General features: G+C 37.4%; 3 protein-coding genes across 3 annotated transcripts; 1 reads left to right on the top strand and 2 right to left on the bottom strand.

Annotated features, from left to right (window-relative positions):
- Positions 1–512: 512 nt before the first annotated feature.
- LOC142625540 (uncharacterized) lies at positions 513–2,320 on the bottom strand. Its single transcript, XM_075799176.1, has 2 exons — positions 1,943–2,320; positions 513–572 (listed from the first exon to the last, which is right to left on the bottom strand). Exons 1-2 carry the CDS (start codon positions 2,318–2,320, stop codon positions 513–515), a joined length of 438 nt encoding a protein of 145 aa, XP_075655291.1.
- A 188-nt stretch (positions 2,321–2,508) lies between these two features.
- Positions 2,509–8,592, bottom strand: LOC142625539 (uncharacterized). Its single transcript, XM_075799175.1, has 5 exons — positions 8,538–8,592; positions 6,581–6,636; positions 4,188–4,265; positions 2,829–3,973; positions 2,509–2,542 (listed from the first exon to the last, which is right to left on the bottom strand). Exons 1-5 carry the CDS (start codon positions 8,590–8,592, stop codon positions 2,509–2,511), a joined length of 1,368 nt encoding a protein of 455 aa, XP_075655290.1.
- On the top strand, positions 8,451–14,293 carry LOC142624353 (putative disease resistance protein RGA3). The gene is made up of 4 exons (XM_075797883.1): positions 8,451–12,279; positions 13,481–13,725; positions 13,848–14,006; positions 14,094–14,293. Exon 1 carries the CDS (start codon positions 8,681–8,683, stop codon positions 12,260–12,262), a length of 3,582 nt encoding a protein of 1,193 aa, XP_075653998.1. The 5' UTR covers positions 8,451–8,680; the 3' UTR covers positions 12,263–12,279; positions 13,481–13,725; positions 13,848–14,006; positions 14,094–14,293.
- Positions 14,294–14,433: the final 140 nt, after the last annotated feature.

Genomic DNA, 14,433 nt, shown 5'->3' with positions numbered 1-14,433 from the left:
AGCTGATCAGAATGCTGAGGCGGCAATGAAGGCACAAAAAGAAGCCGAACTGAACTTAAAAGAGACCCTCACTCACTTGTCTGAGGTAGAAAAAGCTCACAAGAATGCTGAGTCAGCCTTGAAAAGCTATGAGTCGCAAGCAAATCTTGCTCTTGAGGCCCAGAAACAGGCTCAAAGCAGGCTCGCCCTCACTGTTGTTGAGCTCAAACAAACAAAAGAACTGCTGGACAAGAAGGAGTAGGAGCAGGCTACTGCCGAGCAGGCGGCATATGATGCTGGGATGAAAAAAGCCTCTGACAGCTTAACTGACCAACTTAGAGGGGTCGCCAGAGCGTTCCATTCGGAGGTGTGAGGCCGCGCTTTGGATGCTGCGGGAGTAGATGCTGACGCAGTACTCCGTATTCCCGACAACATTTATTATCCCCCTGCATTGCGCTTAGCTCCTACTCCTCCAACGCCGACAAATGATCCTGAAGTGCCCACCCCTGCTTCTGTCCCTTCTGATGCCCCAGTCACAAAGGACCCTTCTCCCCCAGCTCAGCCCGTGGACGAAGTAACGGAGGGTGAATTGGCTGAAGAGCCAAAAAAGAAGAAAAAAGAAAAAGACCCAGAGAAAAGAAAAGACAAGCAACCTGTTGCTTAGTCCTTTCGTAGTTTTTTGCCTTATTTTTTTATTTTATTGTTTTTTTTTTTTTACGGATGTAAGGGGCCATATGATTGCCCCAGTTTTGTAACAGATATTTGTTAAGAAATTAATACTTAGCTCTTTTCTTCTGTTTCATATACAAGTCTTATTACAATGCGCTGCCATTTATTTGTCATTTTGTATGCATCCAGATAAAAGCTTACTTGAATTAACAATCATAATATCACTACGAAGTGGTTCATTATACTTGTGTCCTTAAGAAACACAAAAAGCTTATCCAGATAAAAGCTCACTTGAACTAACAATCATAACATCACTACAAAGTTGTTCATTAAACTTGTGATTTTAAGAAACACAAAAAGTTTGACCTGGGCACCATAATTTCACCACTTGACCTTTTTTGACGTTTGAAAAGGAAAGTTTGAGATTCAATATGCTACTGAGCGACAAGGCTTAATGATTTGTTTTATGTTAGTGCTTTAGATATTTGAGATTCCTTAGCTGTGATCTTGTTGGATTTACAACTCTTGGGTTATGGTCCGAGGAACCAAAGAAGAACAAAAATCAGTCTAGCACTTACATTTTGCCAACGGTTAACTTCTCTTAGACTTGTGGCCCATGGAGCCAAGTAAGAACTAAGGTCAGCCTAATGATTGTGTTTTTGCCAATGATTAGTTGCTCTTAGACTTGTGGCCCGAGGAGCCGAACAAGAACTAAGGTTAGTTTAACACTTGAATGTTCGCAAGTGATTAATTTCTCTTAGACTTGTGGCCCGAGGAGCCGAACAAGAACTAAGGTCAGTTTAACACTTGAATGTTCGCAAGTGATTAATTTCTCTTAGACTTGTGGCCCGAGGAGCCGAACAAGAACTAAGGTCAGTTTAACACTTGAATGTTCGCAAGTGATTAATTTCTCTTAGACTTGTGGCCCGAGGAGCCGAACAAGAACTAAGGTCAGTTTAACACTTGAATGTTTGCAAGTGATTAATTTCTCTTAGACTTGTGGCCCGAGGAGCCGAACAAGAACTAAGGTCAGTTTAACACTTGAATGTTTGCAAGTGATTAATTTCTCTTAGACTTGTGGCCCGAGGAGCCGAACAAGAACTAAGGTCAGTTTAACACTTGAATGTTTGCAAGTGATTAATTTCTCTTAGACTTGTGGCCCGAGGAGCCGAACAAGAACTAAGGTCAGTTTAACACTTGAATGTTTGCAAATGATGCAGAATTGATACGAATGGAAACCACGCACAAAAAGGAAACACTTTTCTTAATAATAATAACGTCGTAAGTTATTTACATTCCAAGGGCGAGGGATCACCCTTCCATCCAAATCTTCTAGACGATAAGCCCCTATTCCTGCTAATGAGGTAATTTTATATGGCCCCTCCCAATTAGGGCCCAACTTTCCCCAAGCAGGATTTCTTGCTACCCCCACTACCTTTCTTAGCACCAAATCACCTGGTACCAGTGGTCTGGATCTAACTCCCTTGTCGTATGTCTGCTTGAGTTTTTGCTGATAACTGCCCATTTTCACATTGGCTACTTCTCTCCTTTCCTCAATAGTATTCAAACAATCATACATCCTCTCATGATTGCTCGCTTCATCATATTGGTCGGACTTCAGGGTGGGAAAGCCCGATTCTAATGGTATTATAGCTTCCATTCCATACGTCATTGAAAAGGGAGTCTCACCTGTCGATCTTCGGGGTGTAGTGCGATAAGCCCATAATACATGAGGCAATTCTTCTACCCAGCCTCCTTTAGCATCATCCAATCGTTTCTTCAAACCTGCCAAGATGACTTTATTTGTTGCTTCGGCCTGACCATTTCCTTGAGGATAGGACGGTGTTGAATATCCATTTCTTATTCCCATTTCTGCGCAGTATCGCCGGAAAGCCTTGCTATCAAATTGAAGCCCATTATCAGAAATCAAAGTATGAGGGACTCCGAAGCGAGTTATAATATTTTTCCAGATAAACTTCTTCGCATCCACATCCCTAATATTGGCTAATGGCTCGGCCTCCACCCATTTCATGAAGTAATCTGTGCCGACAATGAGCCATCTCCTATTACCTGGTGCCCGAGGAAAAGGTCCGACGATATCTAAACCCCACTTAGCGAAGGGCCATGGGCTGGATAACGGGTTTAAGTTACCTCCTGGTTGATGTATGCTAGGCGCAAACCTTTGACACTGATCACATTTCTTGGCATAATCTTGAGAGGTTCTCTGCATGCTCGGCCACCAATACCCTTGGGTCATGGCTCTATGAGCTAGTGATCTTCCTCCAGTATGACTCCCACACAAACCTTCATGCAATTCTTCCAGCAGAGGTTCCACGGCTTCAGGATGTACGCAAAGCAGGTACGGCCCTGTGTAGGAACGTCTATAGAGTTTTTGCTCCTCTGATAGCCAGTATCGGGGAGCGCTTCTTCGTACCTTCTCGGCCACTGTTCTATCTTCAGGTAGTATTCCATGTTGCAAGAAAGCTACAATTGGGTCCATCCAACTTGGACCAACATGAACGCTGTGAATCCATACTGCCGAGATGCTGGTCAAGCTAGAGGACAGTAAATCCTCCACCATGACCATACGTGGTAATCTCGAACCCAATGAGGTGGCTAACATCGCTAATGAATCAGCATGAGAGTTATGTCCCCTTGGGACTTGCTGTACCTTGAAACTTTCAAACAAACCCAACACCCCTTGAACTCGCTTGAGATAGCTTTTCATTCGTTCATCTTTTGCCTCAAATTCTCCATTAACTTGCCCTACTACCAATCGGGAATCACAATACAACCTTACTACCCTTCCTCCCAAGTGTTTAACCATTTGGGCGCCCACCAAGAGAGCCTCGTACTCGGCCTCATTATTAGTGGCTGGGAATCCCAATCTCAAGGACTTTTCAATGACTAGCTTTTCAGGAGATATTAGCACGACTCCAACCCTGGCTCCCTTTCGATTTGACGCCCCATCCGTGTAGACTTCCCAAGGAGTGACGTTTTCCAACCCAATGGACATTACTGTCATCATTGTACCTTCGTGGTTAGTCTGACCTTCCGTGAACTCGGCCACGAAGTCGGCAAGGATTTGCCCTTTGATAGCCGTCCGGGGCATATACTTGATGTCATAGGCTCCCAGTTTGGTTCCCCACTTTGCTACACGACCCGTGTAATCCGACTTCCTCATGATAGCTTGTAAAGGCAGTTGAGTAAGTATTACTACGGTGTGAGCTTGGAAGTAATGGGGCAATTTCCTTGTCGCATGCACCACGGCTAGAAGCGCTTTTTCCACTGGACTGGGTTCCGCCTGGATTGCTTCTTGAAACTCCTATAAATATTGACGAGACCACTGGAACAAAGCCTGAGCACTCTTCTTTCTTCCACCATGCCGAACTTCGTTTCGATTAAACCACATATTTTATGAAAAAAAACGAAGCAAAGAGAGAAACAAAGCATATGGCACAGGAACAGCGCCATAAGGCAAAAAAAAAAAATGTTTGAGGTTGAGTTTCGACTTTCGAGTTTCGAGTTTGGAGAGAGACGCAGGTAGTCATAAAGGCACACTCTGACACTGACGCAGGCACAGGCACAGGCACAGGCACAGCTGTTGTTATTTGCCGCTGTGCATAATAAAAACATAAACATTATTAAAAACAACATAGGATTGAGATCCCGCTTTTCTCTATATAACAACACACTCTGTTTGAAATTGGAATTTGGAAAGGGGTACATGTAAGTGATGTAACTGTGTTTTATTTTTATGCCTCGCCGACCACTGTTAAGTTGTAAACGGAGAAACCAAAAACGACACAAAATGAATATGAACGGTATTATACAAAAACAAACAGAGTGTGTTGTTATATAGAGAAAAGCGGGATCTCAATCCTATGTTGTTTTTAATAATGTTTATGTTTTTATTATGCACAGCGGCAAATAACAACAGCTGTGCCTGTGCCTATGCCTGCGTCAGTGTCAGAGTGTGCCTTTATGACTACCTGCGTCTCTCTCCAAACTCGAAACTCGAAACTCCACCCCCTCAAACATTTTTTTTTTTTTTTGGCCTTATGGCGCTGTTCCTGTGCTATATGCTTTGTTTCTCTCTTTGCTTCGTTTCGATTAAGCCTGAGCACCCCTGTAAATATTTTATCTTCTTAAATATTTGTTAAATATTCCAGTACACAGGTATGAAGCCATTGTTGTAACCACTTGTCAGCACCTGTATTAGTTAAATATAAGTTGAAAGCTTTTCTCAATCTATAAAACACCAAACCCATGGGGTAGCTGGTGAGGTCTTAGCATATCCTTTTTCTCTAATTGTTATTATCAGCTATGCAAAAGCAGGATACACAGAATTTAAGCACTTCTGCAGCAGAATAGCAGATTCTGGTATAAACATTTCTCTAAAAAAAAATTCGTTCTCATTTAGAAGGTACTTTCTTGAGTCTCCCAATACATTTATTATGACAGTTTAGCATGTAGCCAATTATATCAGAGATCTGCAAGTTTCAACCAGCTTTGATGGACAAATTTAAGTGCCTGATTAACTGAACTCTATTGATAAAAAGCCACACAAACTAGAAATATTTATTTTGGTACCAGTTTGTATTTTTAATCATTTGTTCTTTGATTTTTTCCCCAAAAATTTAATGCTCTAACAAAAATTAACCAGCAATCCCATCCTCAGGCCTCTCAAAATTTTACGAGAAAAAAACCATTTTATCAACTTAGGGTCTGTTTGGAATCCGCTTATTTTGCTGAAACTGAAAATTTTTTGCTGAAAGTATTATAGATAAAGATAAAAATTAGCTGAAATAATATAATGAAACCTATGCATAGTACCAAAAAGTGCAATAGGGCTAATGGATAGTAGCAAAAATAAATAGAATAGTAAAATAAGTTGGGTTTTTTAAGTTGGAGCCAAACGCACACTTAGTTGACAGACGTATTGATTTCAAAGCGAAACAAAAAAAATAAAAAGACAAAATTTGACAATAAATTTAGTTGTAACTTAAGGTTACAACTTCACTTAATATTTTTTTATTGAATGTGAATTTTGACAAATCCACTCTTGGATTATATTTTCTTACTTCTAAGTATATTTTCTATGCTTACAAAATTTTAAGAAAATTAAAAATCAATAGGTATGTCATCAATCATATGTTTAAATTTCAAATTTTATAATATAAAATTATACATAAAAAATAAGTTTGTAAATCGAATAATTACATCCGATTGATATGAAATTTGAAATGTGTATTAAGACTATAAACAACATATAATTCAACAGTTAAATTTTCAAAACATATAATTATGTTAATTTTTTTAATAAAAGTTGGAGCTTAAACATTCTTCCACGAAGGCACCACTGCTTCACTGCATCGCCTAGCCCACTTCACGCAGGTGACGAGTCGATGTTGTCTCACCGATTGGTATGCCTCTTGGACTTTGGCGGCTCTCTCTGTGGCTTCTTTCTTTTATTTGATCAATTTTGTTTCTCCAACAGTCCAACTCTGTTTAATATTTATTTTTATTGGAGCACTTTTCTAACTATGTTTGAGTGGGACAGTTGGGTAGCTTGTGATGCTATGATTCAATATATATTTTTTTATACAAAAATTTAACAAAGAAAAAGCATAATCATGAATATAGTCAAGAGTCAAAAAGCTTGTGTTGCTGTGACTTGTGCTACTGCAGCCACTTTATTGACCCCTACAAGAGCCAAAATAGAAAAAGTGTCATATTTTGCACATTTAACCTTCAAATTTTCACACATTAGTTAAACTAAAGTTGTGAAGATTTACATAATTACCATAGTAATCGCGTATATTGTAGCTTTCTATTCTAATATATATATTTTTTTCTCACTCTCCTACTCTCATCAGAATATCTCTTCTGCTGCCTCTCCCTTTTGTTCACTCTCACAAAAACCTACAACCCAACTCCACCTATATCCAAACACATATCCTATCCAATTGCCACCACTATCAAAACCTGTTACAACAATGGAAAATCAACTCAAAATCAAACTATCAATGGAAAACCTATAGCCCGAACACAAACCCAAAATCAAAATCAAACTCAATGGAGAAAGAGAGATTCTGGAGGAAAACGACATATCTCCATCAACAGAAAACCCATAAGCCCTAACCCGAACCTAGTGGAGAGAGATTTGAGAGGAGAAAGAGTGCTAAGGGTTGAGAGGAAAGAGAAAAGAAACTTGATAAGTTATGATGGATGCTAAACGAGAGAGAGAGAGAGAGAGAGAGAGAGAGAGAGAGATGACAAAAGTGGTATTAAATAATATAATGAACATGATTATTTAAATAAAATGGAAGGTAGGATAAATGATCTGATGTTGGTGTTTTGTAAAAGTAACTATGCAAAATAGAAAAAATAGGTTTTTATACTAAAATAGAAGAAATATTTAGATAAACTAGTGTGAATGCTCTAAAGTGAGGGATTGAGGGAGCAACTCTAACAATTTGAAAGAAAAAAGAAAGAAAGAAAGAATGAGATAATGTAATGTATGGGTGAGTAGTCAATAGTGCATTGATTATTTTTTAGTACATTGAAATTTTAATCTATATATATAATAATAGCAGAAGCTGAGAGAAACTCAAATTAGAATCCAAATTAGAGTTCTTATTTTGCGTCATGTGTCCTAAATTATTTATTTTTAAAGAGTTTTATTTCTTAATTTTAGAATCAAATGTGGGACTACATCATAAATATTCATCCAAGTGAGTTATTAAGAACAAAAATTAAAGAGTCTAGAATAAATGAATCATAAAAAAAAAAGTGCTTCACAATAACTAAAAAAAAAATAGACAATTTACATTTTACACCTAATAAGATCCTTATAAAATTTTCTAAAGAGTTAATAAAATATAAAAAAGACTATCAATAGTATTTAAATTATATATATAGGAATTATATTATGTATCTTATTGTATATATTTAAGTATCTCTATGCATATGCATAGGATTACAAGCTAGTAATAAATAATTGGCAAACCTTCCAATTTTTTTAACTAAATTCTCATACGTGATAAAACACAAATTGTGTTATTTTTAAAGTAGAATTAAATGAGTAACGAAATGGATATTATAAAATTTACTACATAATCTTTACAATTTGATGTGTCATCAATTGAAAAAAATGATTCACATATTTATTTATTATGCTTTTAATTTACTAATCACATTCATTACAACATCAATTTATAAAAGTTATGCAGTAAAATTTGTAGAATCCTTATATTTTTTTTTCAATTAAATTCAATATAGCTATATTGGTGAATTTAATTGCACAAATTTAATACTCCTTTATTCTTTTTTGTCTACTTCTCGCATTAATTCATGTACTTATTATATACCTTGTGTGATTGAATATGTCCATATCTCAAATCTACTTCTCTTGCTAATTTATTTTAAAAGAGTGTCACATTCTATTTTGATAGATAATTACGTTGCAATGCATTTTTTTTATAGAAGATAGAATTCTACTCTAACCTAATCTAAGTATAAATGTGTGTGAAACTCATTCCTAAAAACTTAAACTCCAACCCTTACCCCTCACACCCCACAAGATGTTGCAATGCCTTTAACAAAAAATTATTCTATGCATTTTCTTTGGTTGCTAATTTATTAATTTTGAGTAGAGTATAGGTAAAGGTTTTACCCAAGATTATAATTAGTTGAGTGCCTTGTTGGGTATAATTTTCTTCATAATGGTTTTTATTTAACGGTTCAGATTGAATCTGCCTTTGAAAGTAATTGCATCAATCCAATTCCAAAACACTTTACTTTTGAAAAGGCACAATTTCCGGTCTGTTCGCGAGTCCCAATTACACGTTTGTTGAAAATACACCGAAAGAATCAATGAACCTTACCTTCATGCGTTGAATGTGCAAGTTGATGCTTTGTGTTCCCTCCTGCTTTTATCATTGTTGCTGTTGTCCTTAACATCACAATTCTTGTATTGTTTCCAAATACTGAGAGCTTGTATCTAACTAACCGTAGCACCAATCCAAAGATGGCGGAGACTGTCATTATTAGTGCTGTGCTAGGCAAGCTAATTCCAGTTGCTACTGAGCAGATCAGCCTTGTTTGGGGGTTCGAGGAGCAGCTGAAAGAACTTCAAGACTCATTGACAACGATTCGAGCTGTGCTGACTGATGCGGAGAGAAGGCAAGTGAAAGAAGAGCGTGTGAAGCTTTGGATGCGGAGGCTTAAAGACGCTGCTTATGATGTTGATGATGTGCTGGACGAGTTTGCTTATGAGATTCTCCGACGAAAGATAGAGATCCGAAACCAAATGATGAGAAAGGTATTCTTCTTCTTTTCATTTTCAAACCCTATTGCATTCCGAATCAACATGGCCAACAAAATTAAGGCTATGCTCAAATCTTTGAAAAAGATTAATGATAATGCAAAAGAATTTGGATTTGCTAGCGCGGGATCAATAGATGCAAATCCTGAGGTTATTCCAAACCGAGAGACAGACTCCTCTCTTGAGGATTCAGAGATTGTAGGAATGGGAGATCATGTCTCAAAAATAGTTAACTTGGTGCTTAATGCAACCAATGAGCAGCTGTCAGTCATTCCTATAGTGGGAATGCCAGGTTTGGGGAAGACATCTTTAGCAAAACTCGTGTATAATCATGAGCTAGTGCAGAGGAATTTTGATAAAACAATATGGATATGTGTCTCCGATGATTTTGATGATAAGAAGATTTTGAGAGAGATTCTTGAATCCCTTACCCAGGACTCATGTGCGTTGCATCCGAAGGATGCAATACTCCAAAGCCTAAAAAAAGAGTTGCAAGAAAAAAGATATTTTCTCGTTCTTGATGATGTTTGGAATGAAGATCATGCGAAATGGGATACTTTAAGAAGTTGTTTGTTAGGAATTAATTCATCTGCAGGAAACAATATTATTGTAACAACTCGTAGTGATATTGTGGCAAATATCATGAAGACAATTCATCAGTATCACTTGGAAAAGCTCTCAGACGATGAATGTTGGTCCATAATCAAGAAAAGAGTATTTACAAATGAAAGAATTCCACCAAGTCAAGATCTAGAGGATATTGGAAGGGAGATTGCTAAAAGATGTCGAGGGATTCCATTAGTTGCAAGGGTTTTAGGAGGGACAATGTCTAATAATATTGAGGAAAGTGAATGGTTGGCAATTCAAAAAAGTGAGGTTTGGAGTTCCTTGAATGGTGAAAATGAAATCTTATCAACACTAAAATTAAGCTTCAATCATCTTTCACCATCTCTAAAAAATTGTTTTGCATATTGTGCGATATTTCCTAAAGATTATGAAATGGTAAAGGAAGAACTAATTCAACATTGGATGGCTAAAGGGTTCCTTCAACCATCACAAGGAAATTCTTTTGAGATGGAAGACATTGGTAACAAGTATTTTGATATTTTGTTAGCAAATTCCTTATTCCAAGATATAAAAAGGGATGATTTTGGTGATATAATAAGTTGTAAGATGCATGATCTTGTACACGATCTTGCCCTCTCAATTTCAAAATGGGAAACCTTGCATTTAGGGGGCAATGTGGGGGATGACATTGACATATCTCATATTCGGCATTTATCTTCTATATTCAAGTACCGGACAACACCATCGATCCCACTATCTAGAGATGGCATGGGTAGATTGCACACAATATTTTTGATTCGTACTAATCTTAGAGACAAGTTATTGGACTTCAAATTTGTACGTGGTCTAACATCATCTTGGATAAGTAGGAAAGAGTTCAAGTCAATTTGTGAGCTTAGACATTTAAGGCTTCTTCAAGTCCAAAACCCCGACATCAGTGCAATACCCAATTCTATTACCAAGCTCTACAACTTACAAACTCTAGCAATTAAGAATTGTCCTTATCTAAGAAAGCTTCCAAAAAATCTAAGAAATTTGACTAACTTGAGACATGTTAAAATTAGTCAAGCGGACATAAAACAAATGCCAATCAATTTGGGGCAGTTGACTTGCCTTCAAACATTGCCTTTCTTTTTCATCGGTCAGGAAACTGGTCATCGAATTGAAGAACTTGGATGCTTAAGCCAGCTCAGAGGAGGATTAAAAATCTTCAATTTGGAGCATGTGAGAGATAAAGAAGAAGCTAAAGCAGCAAATTTAGTGGGAAAGACGAGATTACACAAGCTGGAATTCCATTGGAGTCATGAAAGAGTAGGCAACAACAATGATGAGGATGTATTGGAAGGCCTTCAACCTCACCCACATTTGAAAAGCTTAAAGATAGAAAATTTTAGTGGTGAGAAGTTCCCTTTGTGGATATTAGCGGGTGATAACAATGGTGGTGGTTTGTTTCTTTTTAACCATCTGTTGGAAATCAGTTTAGTAGATTGTAATAAATGCCAAAAAATTCCTACACTTGGGCACTTACCATGTCTCAAGTTTCTTCAAATAGGGGGAATGAATAATGTGACATGTATAGGAGCAGAATTTTACGACAGTTATAGTGGTGTGGGATCAAGTACTAGTAGAGGTGGCAGCGGTAGAAATGCCTTGTTCCCAGCTTTGGAAAGGCTTGATTTGCAGAGAATGCCCAATCTAGTGGAATGGAAGGACACGATGGACCCAACAACAACGAGAATGGTGTTTCCTCGCCTTGAGAAGTTAACCATTAAACAATGTGAAAAACTGAAAAGTGCTCCATGTCATTTTCCGTCTCTTAAGAAATTAGATATTAAGGAAACTTGCGGTACGACATTCAAAAACATTATCAGCAAACTTACCACTCTTGTGTCCCTTGATATGTATCGTATTTCCGAACTTGATTGTCTGCCAGAGCATTTATGGCAAAATAATACTATGAGTCTAATGTCTATAAAGATAGACGATTGTGCTGATTTGGTGTCCATCTTGCTGCCGCATGAGGATGATCTATGTGCGCCTCGCATGTCTCTCCAATCACTTTATATTTCTGGATGTAGGAAATTGAGTCATTTGCCAAACACACTGCAAACCCTCAATTCCCTTGAGAAATTTGAAGTAATCGAGTGTTACAATGTGATGTATCTTCCAAGTCTACAAGGTGTGGCACCCCTTCGAATTCTACGGATATTATGTCATGTTGAAGTTTTCCCGTCTGGGCTGCAATCCTGTACATCTCTTTCGGAATTGGATATATTGATATGTCCTAATCTGAAATTAATTCCAGATATGCCAGAATTACATTCTCTTATCCGATTAGGTATCTGGGATTGCCCTAATCTGATATCAATTGGAGATCTACGAGGATTGCATTCTCTTAACCACTTACGAATTACCCATTGCCCAAAGTTGAGCCATCTACCGGATGGCTTAGACTGCCTCACCCGCTTGAAGCATTTATGGATTGGTCGGCTTTGCGAGGAGCTGGATGTTTCCACGATTCTCCAACACCAACACTTGCAGACATCCCTTGAAGAACTACAATTGTATGGGTGCGATAAACTCAATACTCCTCCGGACGAAATTCTACACTTCACCGGCCTCGAACATCTGACAATACATGGATGTCCATCATGGAGAACTTTTGTTAAAAGGCTTAAACGTCGCATGCCTCATCTTGAAGTGCCGTTTCGGTGGTGACGATGGCGAGATGAGCAGTAAGTTTACTCATACCTTATTATATCCTCTTCTACTCTCTTCTCAACAATCTCACTTCTGATTTAAATCAACCTAACCTAAGATTATATTCCATTTCGTTTACCCAAATTTGTTTTTTTTTTTTTTTTGGTTGCCCACAGTGTATCCTCAAAGCTTTCAACCAGAGACTAATCACTGTTCACGACGGGTGGCCATGATAACGAAATCGCTGGGAGTTTGTTTTGAAAGTCTGTTCGGACTTAACTAGGAGCTCCTACCAAACCCCAGACTTTGGTACTGTTCAACCACTTGGCCAACCCCACTGGGTTTACCCAAATTTGTTTGACATGTAGGCATTGGTGATATTATCATGTCATATCTATTATGTTCTGCTGGAAGAATAATCAATTAAATAATCCACTCTCAGCTAATGGAAGTTCATTATATACCTGAATAGTTTTCTCAAATCTATCTTCCCTCTCACTTTGACAAATTTTTTTTTTCTTTAGAAACAAACACACACATACACAGGGGGAGAGGGATAGGTTTTAAAACAAAGGGCACACCACAAAGTCCACTCAAATACTATGATAAATTTGAAGGGAGGATCATCTTTTACTTAACAAAACAAGAAGAAAAATTGTTAGCTATAGTTTTTTTATAAAATTATTTTGCCATGATTAGTGTTGGTAATGGGTTCAACTAATGTTTTGTGATTTGATTATACCAATCATTCATTGGCATACATTAAGCTTTTTCCCATTGAAAGTCCAACTAATTAAATTGAGAATTTGAGATTTTAAGAGGCATTTAAAGTGTAGGACTTTTTCAAGTCAATGGAAGAAACTACTTTTCTTTTGCTTGATTTTAGAGTGATACTTGGAGTAGAAATTTCTTCACATCGGGTTCAAATTTTGAAATACTTGTTTTCATATTGTGGAGATTTGATTTGAAATTTACATTAAAAAAAAAAAAAATTCACCAAATTTTCTGAATGTTAATTCCTGGCCATATACAATTTATAATGGTGAACACATGAATCTTTTGTGTTTGCCTGGTTCTATGTTGTTGCATTGTTTCTCATATTAGAAAGTTATTCAAAATCATCATTGATCATTGCATAGTATTACACTTTGTACATAGTTGAAATATCTCTTTAGCAGTTCTAGAGTTAAAATTAATTTAAACTGTTATTAATGGTGCTAATATCTGCTCAAGTAGAAAAAGGAAGGCTGGACTCAAGACCTGCATACAGTACTTACGATTGCGAAAGGCTGATGCAATGCTCACCATATAATGGAAACTACAGATTTATTATTCCTCCAGTTGTCCCGATTGAAAGGAAGGATTCACCAAGGGAAAAGAGCCCAAATGGTCCAAGATTTTCCACATTTAATAAATATAGAAAGTTATGTCATCCAACTGATAGCATCTTGAAGTTTATGCAATATCATACAAATCCATTGGTAAGTCAATCCGAAACAAACTTCCTATACTTTCTCTTGTTTGATTGTTTGAATTAACAGGTCCATGATAAGTTTGAAGTCATGAATGAGACATTGTTCCTTACGGTTAATTTAATTGACAGATTTTTATCCAAGCAATCAGTAGTAAGGAAGAAACTTCAGTTGGTTGGCTTGGTTTCCTTGCTCTTAGCATGCAAGTATGAGGAGGTTTCTGTTTCTGTAGTTGGGGATTTGATTCGTATATCAGATAAAGCGTACACAAGGAAGAGGTTCTTGAAATGGTACTTTTCTTTGGTTGTGATTTTGCCAACGCTATAAGATATATCTTATAATAAATTATTGACCTCCTGCTCTTCATAAATCTGCAGGTATTCAAGGAGGGAAAAGTACTCAAAACCAAGCCTTATTTGGTCTGGGAAATCTGGAAAACACACAAAGATTCCATCTTTTCATGATTTGGAGCAAAACACAGATGCCAAATTCTTGCATATTTGTGCTAATGAAACCATTCAGGGTGTGGAATACAAGGACTACCCAAGTCCTAAAAATGGTAACTTGGTGGCTGATATGTCCTCAAATTTCAGTTCCAAGCCAGTGGATGTGTCTAAGTTTGGTTTCATATATGCTGGAGCCCAGAAGAATGTGGGGCCATCTAGAGTCACCATTGTGATCATCAAGAAAGATCTGATTGGGAATGATGGGATTTAC

This window comes from Castanea sativa, chromosome 2 (genome assembly GCF_040712315.1).
Source record: "Castanea sativa cultivar Marrone di Chiusa Pesio chromosome 2, ASM4071231v1".
Taxonomy (NCBI): Eukaryota; Viridiplantae; Streptophyta; class Magnoliopsida; order Fagales; family Fagaceae; genus Castanea; species Castanea sativa.
The sequence above is the reverse complement of the archived record's forward strand: the minus strand, read 5'-3'. Positions and strand labels throughout refer to the sequence as shown.

Bases quoted from the DNA above. Each gene is read 5' to 3' on its own strand.
- LOC142625540 (XM_075799176.1), bottom strand. From the start codon at position 2,320: ATGACGTATGGAATGGAAGCTATAATACCATTAGAATCGGGCTTTCCC. The intron at 573-1,942 runs GTAAATAACTTA...TTGGCTCTTCAG, and splicing joins TGATCCCTCGCCCTTGGAAT to CCAATTCACCCTCCGTTACT.
- LOC142625539 (XM_075799175.1), bottom strand. From the start codon at position 8,592: ATGATAAAAGCAGGAGGGAACACAAAGCATCAACTTGCACATTCAACG. The intron at 4,266-6,580 runs GTTGTAGGTTTT...TATTATGCACAG, and splicing joins TTGGATATAGGTGGAGTTGG to CGGCAAATAACAACAGCTGT. The intron at 3,974-4,187 runs GTCTCTCTCCAA...CAATATTTATAG, and splicing joins GTGCCTTTATGACTACCTGC to GAGTTTCAAGAAGCAATCCA.
- LOC142624353 (XM_075797883.1), top strand. From the start codon at position 8,681: ATGGCGGAGACTGTCATTATTAGTGCTGTGCTAGGCAAGCTAATTCCA.